The 9,301-nt window shown below is 38.7% G+C and overlaps 1 protein-coding gene across 2 annotated transcripts in view; it reads right to left on the reverse strand.

Moving 5' to 3' along the window:
* Positions 1-7,776, reverse strand: part of LOC130221547 (intercellular adhesion molecule 1) — a 41,613-nt gene extending 33,837 nt beyond the window's left edge. For both annotated transcript variants that reach the window (XM_056454075.1, XM_056454076.1), the window contains exons 1-4: positions 7,513-7,776; positions 3,265-3,528; positions 2,835-3,158; positions 2,401-2,634 (exon numbers count right to left, since the gene is read on the reverse strand). In XM_056454075.1, the coding sequence (XP_056310050.1) occupies positions 2,401-2,634; positions 2,835-3,158; positions 3,265-3,528; positions 7,513-7,570 (880 nt within the window). In that variant the 5' untranslated portion in view covers positions 7,571-7,776. The remainder of the gene's footprint in view (positions 1-2,400; positions 2,635-2,834; positions 3,159-3,264; positions 3,529-7,512) is intronic.
* Positions 7,777-9,301: the final 1,525 nt, after the last annotated feature.

A 9,301-nucleotide genomic window follows, 5' to 3' on the forward strand; every position in this document is an offset into this window, starting at 1 on the left:
AACAGAAAGAGTACAATGCTAGTGTGCTTCACCTTCAAAAGCAAACCCAGAGGAAACTAAATATGTGAATACAATAATTTAGGCCTATTGTGGCAGAACCACCTCTTGACTGGGACAATGTGTTTGAACGTATAATATTCAGTATGGTTAGGGTAAATCCAAGAATGGACATAACCTGCATCCTTCTTGCCAACTATAAAATAACTACTAAATAACAGGCTCTCTTAAGGAAGGGAAACTTTTTCTTTGTGCAGAGGACCATGAACTGAAAACAGGGCTTCACAGATGATTAATAGCGTAGGAGGATTTGGACAGTAACACCAATTCTCCGCCCCCCTTCACTAGAGAGAGTCAATTGGACAGCTGAAGGAAGCCAAAGGCTCTTTTATTTAAGACAGATTTATCTACTCCTTGGCAGCCATACCTATTGAATGACCAACAGAGAGGGCTGTCTGCTTGATGGCTCAAAAGGCCCAGCAGAGTATTTTATAACTGGCACACACTGGAAGCGTTAATGTAAAAACCATAACACAATGCTTGCATCTACTCACTCGTCCACCGTCTCAGTGTATTTATGATTGTGCTTTTGCAATCTAGTCTAGATCAAAATTTAAGGGATGATTCATGAAAATGAAGACAGAAATAATATCATAAGCTTGATGATGGTGATCTTCAAGTGATGTGACTGTGGTGTAGTTCAATTATGGCCTACATTTAACCTATGGCCATAGTTTAAAAGGATTAGTTGACCTAAAAATAAACATTCTGTTATTAATTACTCACCCTCATGCCATTTCAAACCTCTGAGACCCTTGTTCAAGTTTGAAACACATGTATTTGAGTTGAATTAGAGATCTCTCAGACCTTCAATAGACAACAGCGACAGTTCAGAGACGTTTAAAGTCCAGAAAAGAAACTAAAAACATTGTCAGTCATGTGACTTCAGTGATTCAACTCTAATCATATAAAGCTCCAAGAACACATTTGTACAACAAAAAAAGTAAATGCGACTGTTTTATCTTTCACATCGTCAAGTTGCATGTTTACTACAGGCAATACTAGAGATTTGACAAAGTTTTTGGTTCCTTTTCTGGACACTATGACCTTTGCTGTATATGAAGGAACAGAGCTCTTAAATTAACAAAGGTCTTAGGGGTTTGGAACAACATGAGGTTAACTAAAGGTGCAGTAGGTGATTTGTCTTCAGAAATATTTTTTGTTGTGCTGATTGAAAGTCTCTTCACATTCCAATGGTAATGATTAAAGTACATGAAAAGTAGAGTCACAGGGGTAAAAACAAATGCCGAATCAAAACTTTTTAAAATCCTGAATTAATATTGGAGCTAGTTTTGCACACTGGAGAAAGGACGACACCATGGCTGAAGTATTTCTCTTAGACAGGTAATTTTCTGCTTTAAAACTATTTTAGTCACACAGAGCTGATGTAGATTGTGTTGTTGCGAATGGGTTATATGCACAGAAGTGTTGTTCAGCCACTGAAATCTTCCGGCGAAAGATTGATGTGACTATTTGCAGTTTCATAAGCAACATTTTACAGCATCGATAATGTAGATTTTTATTTAGTTTAACAAAACATCCGTAAATCAGTCAATTCTGCCTAGCCTGCTTTACTGAGATGAAGTTGGTTTTATATTCACATCGGTTCATATTTTAACAATGACAGCCTGAACTCCATATTCTGTTTACCATGCTACTCTGAATATTCAGTCAGAAATAGCATGTAAGTATGGCTTAGTAATAAGTGTAATTCCTGCACGCCGCCAGCCAACCACTAAGCATACAGTAGTTGCTTTAGGACAGCGTGTGAGAGAATGAGACCAGCGATTCTTGCATGCATGAAATATTGCTACCCAACTGAAAACGTGCTAGATATAATACAGTTTTTTATTTGAAATTGTAGTATTATAAAGTACTATAAAGTTTTCTAACTGGTGAATGACATGATCTAGTGTGTTGTCTACTGTCATCTTTAAGGTGCGCGTTCGTAATTTCAGGAGGCGTGGCTTTGGACAGCAGTGGAGAGATTGTGTTTTCAAGGATATTATGCTAATCGGTTAGCATTTTAGCATTTTCACCTGCACCTTTGATAAAAATAAATTTTCCTTTTGGGTGAAAAAATTGGACAAATACATCTTCACATTCAAAAAATTTGTAATCCTTTTTTAGATTTTGAAGATTTGGTTACTAAGCTTGTTTTCTTAAAAAGCCAATGGATTTTTTTAAATATATGTTTGACTTTTGAACTGGTCAACAAACCTGTCATAGTTGCAGTGCTTTATTGATCTATTGACTGTAAAAATCAGTAAATGTGCTTCAAGCTGAGGTAAACATTGCCTGAGGGTGAAGAATCAGATTAGTGTTAATTCAATCAAAACTGACCTGCAGAACTGACGATGAACACTTTGCTTTCTGCTCCCAGATTGTTTGTGGCGGTGCAGGTGTAGTTTCCTGGACTGAGTGTGGAGGACTGGATCACTGAGGAGCTGATCTTCTCTGTCAGATGCTCTGAGTGCCATGTGTACACAGCAGCCGGGTTTGCCTTCACTGTACAGTTTAGATAGACAGCATCGCTCTGACTGATCTTCTCTGTTGATATGGAGTGTTTTGGTTTATCTGAGGAGAACAGAGGAACATTTCTCAGCACTACAGCAAAGACATGATGAGCAGCCGCTAATAATACATCAGTGAAATTACTGTGTAACTGATCATTTTTAAATCATAGTGTACTATATAATCAAATTGTTGATTGTTAATATGTTGAACTCATATCGGACCTGAATCAAACTTGCAAGTTTAGCAGTAAACAAGCTTACAGTGAACTTCAATGATGAGAGGTTTTGATGTGTTTTTAGGAGGAGGTTGAGGTCCTGCTTCTCCCAGTTTCAGCTCTGTTTCACATCTGTACTGAGCTCCATCATCAGTTCTGTCTGGATGGATCAGGAGTTTAGATGTTTTACTGACTGGCCTTTTGATGGTGTCTGTAAAGTTGGTTTGATTCACCAGAGTTTCTCCTTTGTACCAGTTGACAGTGAGATTCTGAGCAGGAGCCACATTGTGAATGTCACACTGGAGCTCATACTGGTTTCCCTCCATCATTACTTGATTCACAGTGCTGATGGAAACACTGTCTGGAGTCTCTGCGGAGGAAGATTCACACACTCTGATACCTGCAGTCATCAACCTACATTTATTAGAGATTTATCAGTATGAAAAAGTACAGATAATCATAACAGAGTAACTCACTGTAAATAGTGACTGGGAGATCTACTGTACACTGATTTTCGTCATAGTTTATGTAGCAGAATGGTGGCTGTATCTCCCAGTCTATCAGCTGTGACACTCTCCATGTAATCAGACTGGCTGTGGACAGGGGCACTGCTCCCATCGTGGATTCCCATCCCATCCCCTGATGTGTGACAGAAGTGCTGCAGTCAGCTGAAGCTGAACTATTAAACCTCACAACAAGTTTTAATGGGTTGATCTTAAGAGGACATACAGCATTTGTACCTGTTAAACACATTTCAGAACACAGATTAATGTCATACTGGATCCTTTACCTGACATTCTGAAAAAAAGATAATGCAGTTTCATGTTAGGACTTGTCTGGATTGTTGAAAAAATGTTTGATCTGTATTCTTGATCAGAAACTGAGTTTACTGACCAACTGCATACAAGATAAAACATTTTTGGATTTTGTAGAAGACTGAGTCTATAGTAGTTTTTGTGTGTTTAATAACAAAAATCTTATCAATTCACATTCATCATTAAATGGGTGGTCCACAACACTATAATATTTGAAACTTTAGTTGATCTCTGAATGTAATAAGTTCAATGCAAAGGTAGACATTGGCTTTTACAGAGTTAGCTTAGCAAACCTACAGCGAACGAAGTTCGGAAACTACAAAAAAAAAAATCTGGGTTAGTGAGATCATAAATGTGTCAGGTTACGTGCATTCACCACGTGCACACACCCTGCACAGCAAAGGGCCGTGGCCAGAGGTGCTGTAATATAGCAGAGAAAGCTAAAATGGTGTCCAACGCTGCTATTTCCACAGAGCTTCTTCTGTTTCTGCATTTGGGCTTCCAAAGGACACGACACAAAGAGAGAAGTGCTTACAGTTTAATTTTTATTAATCCGGGGTCGCCACAGCGGAATGAACCGCCAACTTATCCAGCACATATTTTACGCAGCTTATGGCCTTCCAGCTGCAACCCATCTCTGGAAAACATCCATACACACTCATCCACACTCATACACAACAGACAAGTTAGCCTACCTAATTCACCTGTACCGCATGTCTTTGGACTTGTGGGGGAAACCGGAGCACCCGGAGGAAACCCACGCGAACGCAGGTAGAACATGCAAACTCCACACAGAAACGCCACTTGACCCAGCCAATGCTCAAACCAGCGACCTTCTTGCTGTGACGTGACAGCACTACCTACTGCCCCACTGCGTCGCCTTTCCAGAGAATTATAAAAATAAATAGTTTTAGCATTTGACGAAGGACAGCTTCCAGAATCTCTTTCAGTTCAGTGCTGGATTCAGCTAAAAACTCCTCAAAGAAAAAGCAGCACCAACCATGATAGAAGAAGCTGTGGATTGTGACACACAACCTGTAAGCATTTTTATTTGCTAAAATTGATCTATTACATGCATAGCGTCTAGAATTAATGGTACAACAGGAAATGCTGTTTGGCACTGCTAACAATTTAGCTAATTCATATTCATCCGTCAAATCACTGTAAGAACCCACAATCTTCACCAGCACTGCAGTGTCTCTTTATGCGGCCGATTTCCGTGAGTTCTACATCTCAAATACCAAACTCGCAAAAGAAATGAAAGCGTTTCATATTACTTACACATGCTTATTCCGAATATATGTGAAAGACACTTGTCAGATTTTATTTATTTTATTTAGAGAGCAGGCATGAGGTTCAGCTGTGTCCTCTGTGTCATTTTCTGTCTGATTCAGTCTTAAACTGATACGGCTAACAACTACTCTGACTGACAGACAGTGTTTACACAGTGAAAAAGCACGTGCTTGTAGGGGCATAACGCATTTCCTGGTGACGTGGAGCCGATCCGCGAATTACAGCACATGATGTTAACTGACCAATCAGAGCCTCTTGAGGGTGGGCTTTCGAAGGAAGTAGGTTTCATGTTAGCCGAGTAGCTGTTTAAAATCAAGTAAGATATTTGGAAAAACAACTTGATTTTCTACAAATGAAGCATGAGCACACATTGCTTTGCATCTTATAAACACAACCAAGCCTTAAAAATACACTCTGGACTACCCTTTTAAAGCGTTTTCCTAATTAACACATTTGAAAGCCTTATAGAAAAACAATACAGTACACATATTTTTGTTTTATACCTTATCCAGTTATTATCCTCACATAATTAATTTGCACTTTTGTACTTTACTACAGTCCCAGCCCATGATTCCAATTTATTTCTGTTTAAGGTATGTTGTTACTGAATATAAACATATATATTTTTGAAAACATGACACCTGTTGCACAAAACAGGTTGAACAAACTAAACTCTGAGTTATAGAATAAGTTCTTCTATGTGGGTATTAGCCTCACCTCCCTTACTCATCAGCAGATAGAGCAGAATGCTGCTGCTCGTTTGCGGACAGGGACACGCAAACGAGAACACATTACACCCATACTGGTTTCTCTTCACTAGCCTCCTGTTCAGTTTAGGATACATTTTAAGAACTTAGTTTTGGTGTTGAAATGCCATGGGGCGACGTGGTGGTGCAGTAGATAGTGCTGTCGCCTCACAGCAAGAAGGTCGCTGGTTCAAGCCTCGGCTGAGTCAGTTAGTGTTTCTGTGTGGCGTTTGCATGTTCTCCCCGCATTTGCGTGGGTTTCCTCCAGGTGCTCCAGTTTCCCCTACAGTCCAAAGACGTGGTTTAGGTGAATTGGGTCCATAGTGTATGAGTGTGAATGAGTGTGTATGGATGTTTCCCAGAGATGGGTTGCAGCTGGAATGGCATCCGCTGCGTAAAATGTATGCTGGATAAGTTGGCGGTTCATTCCGCTGTGGTGACCCCTGATTAATAAAGGGACTAAGCTGAAAAGAAAATGAATGAATGTTTAAATGCCTAAATGGACTAGCACCAAGATACCTGTCAGCTTTAATTTATTGTACACTCCATCAAGGGCAATTTGATGTGCCGATCAGCTACTTTTAGCTGTTCCACACACAAGGTTAAAAACCAGGGGGGACCATGCCTTTGCAGTGGTTGCCACTAAACTCTGGAATAATTTGCCTCTCCATGTTAGGCAGCCACAACCTGGTCTGTTTTTAAATCTAGTCTTAAACACCCTTTTTATTTTTTGGCTTTTAATAACATGAGAGTTTTAAGTCTGTTGTATTTGTCCTTTGTTTAAGGACAAATACAAACCTGACCTAGTTAACATCAGGTTAAGAAGTTTCACAAAGCTTTATATGAACTTTCTCTGGACTGCTGAAAGTGTGATACATGCAGCAAACAGCCAATCACAAGACACAGGAGAGGGTCTATTTGATTCATTTCTCACAAGTCATTCAGTGATTAAATTCTCTGTTGAAAAGTAACAGGTATCACTATCAGAAATATGCTTCTTTAATATTGAAATAAACGCTGCAGATGCAGTAAAGTTTAAGAAGGCGCATAAAAGAAAATATTTTTATATCTGTGAAAATCAATCCAGATAAAGCAAACTCACATGTAATTATTTAAAAGATAACTTCTATTTTAATAAGATATTACCAGGGCTTTCCTGTATAGAGAACTACAAGGTGGCCACCTCCATCAAATTTTGTACCACCACATTTTGACAAAAATCTGAATGGCAGTCACAGCTACAGACAGACCCCAAGTGATGCTCAAGCACAGGCCATGTTACTGTAACTACATTTAACATTATCTTAAATGATGAACGAATAATGCAAAAAGTAAAAAAAATTTAAAGTGGCAAAACTTAAACTTAAAAGTTAAAAGTTTGCCAAACTAAGCACAAACTTGCCTGGATAAACCCAAACCAGCTTTGTGCAACAGGCTTATGATGTCATTTAAATGTCCAATCTCATCATTAGATGTAATAATATTAATAATAAACTATATAGTTACACATATAATGACTTTCTATGTGCCTATAACTGTTAAAGATCATAAACACATTGAAACACATTTGTAGAGATAGGCTATCAACATTAAAATCTTTACAATAAACACAGTGTTGTCATAGATGTAACTGCATTAACATACAGATCCAAAGAACAAATTCACTGCAGAATACTTATTAATAATATCACGAGTCATATATCATATTACAAGCGTGGACAGTAGCCTAAATATAGGGTACAGTAATGAATTGGCTTTCGAACTCAAATGACAACATTTTAATATATTACTTAAAGCATATTAAGGCTAACATTGCTTTTACTACACGTAGACATATGTAGATTAAAAGGGAATAATAGTCAATACAAACCTTTGACGGTCACAAGCAGTGATACTGCTGAGAAAAGTCCCAAGAAACACTGAAGCATGTTGTAAGTGTTCAAGCCCCGCAGCGTCGACAAACCCTGAAAGGATAAATAAATAAATGCCCCGCTCGCCACTACAGTCAAATCTATCGAGTGTCCTTTCAGTCGCTCTTCCAGAAAACCGCACCTAAATCACGAATAAATATGACTTTACCCAGTCAAAAGCACCTATAGAAACGAAACTATTGAGATATTTCACGCAGGAGGAGGAGGATCCACGCTCAGGCGCGGCAGCATGTTGACAATGGCTTAACGCGAAATGCCTTCAATATGTGTACTTTCACTTAAAATCGACAACTCTTCAAACGGGTCACAGATAAAACTAAACAGACAGCCATACCGTCAGAATAGGACGTTAATTGATTTCTTGTTTTGTCGTAAATCGGTATAGGGTCGCAAAGAAACATATGGGACAGATTAAGTTTTCTATTCCTGAAGCATCTGGTTTTAGAAGCATCTGGTAATGTAGACATTTGGATAAACAAGCTAATAAAATAATGTTTAGCCATTTATGATCATGTTTTTTCAGTAAATTATATTATATGTGCATAACCTTTTGTAAATAATGCAGCATACTGTATTAACAATACTGAACCGATTAATTGTAGTATAATTTTAGATTTAAATTGTAAGTTCCCTACTGAACAAACAGCTTAAACCAGCCTAGGCTGGTTGGCTGGTTTTAGATGGTCGACCAGCCTGGTTTTAGAGGGGTTTTGGCTATTTACAGGCTGGTTTCCAGCCATTTCCAGCCTGGCCTTAGCTGGTCAGGCCGGGTGATGACCACCTAAAACCAGCTTGACCAGCCTAGCCAGACTGGGAGCCCAGCCAAAACCAGCTATGTCCAACTTAAACCAGGCTGGTTTTAGCTGGATTTAGCTGGTCATTTTCCAGCCTGACCAGCTAAGACCAGGCTTGAAATGGCTAGAAACCAGCCTGGAAATGGCCAAAACCCCTCTAAAACCAGGCTGGTCAACCAGCTAAAACCAGCCAACCAGCCTAGGCTGGTTTAAGCTGGATTTTTCAGCAGGGATATTTGGGAATCTGTTAAAACTTGCTAAAAATGAAAAACTGTAGCTTATAGACAAATAACTACGGGGTAGTTATGGGCCTGTCTGTTGTAGTACAGTACAGAAAACTACCGTATTGGGTAATGTAAAGCTGGCTGGCTGGTTTTAGCTGGTCGACCAGCCTGGTTTTAGATGGGCTTTGGCAATTCCAGGCTGGTAGGAAATGAGCCCAGCCAAAACCAACTTTGTCCAGCTTAAACCAGCCTCATTTTCCAGCCTGACCAGCTAAGACCAGTCTGGAAATGGCCAAAACCCCTCTAAAATCAGACTGGTCGACCAGCCAATCAGCTTAGGCTGGTATAAGCAGTTTTTTTTTCAGCAGGGAGTTCCTAACTAATAACAGAAACAAAATACACATTAAAATCACACGATCTTAATTCAAATACTTTACTTTTTTATAGTTCAAAAACACTAGTAGCTATTTACTATACTAGTATTACTATATATTTCTTTTTTCATGTGGGTTGTTTCGCCCAAATGTTTGGAGTAAAATATAAAGGTCTCACCTTATTGTATTGATTATTGCTACTATTATTATTATTGTATTAACTTGCTATAACAGGAAAAATAAATACATTAAAATATGCTACAGCAGTTTTACTAAATGAAATCTCTAACAAAAGGTAAACAGTACAAAAAAAGCATTAAGGGAAGAAGTGCATTT

The sequence above is a fragment of the Danio aesculapii genome, chromosome 3, assembly GCF_903798145.1.
Source record: "Danio aesculapii chromosome 3, fDanAes4.1, whole genome shotgun sequence".
NCBI classification, from domain to species: domain Eukaryota; kingdom Metazoa; phylum Chordata; class Actinopteri; order Cypriniformes; family Danionidae; genus Danio; species Danio aesculapii.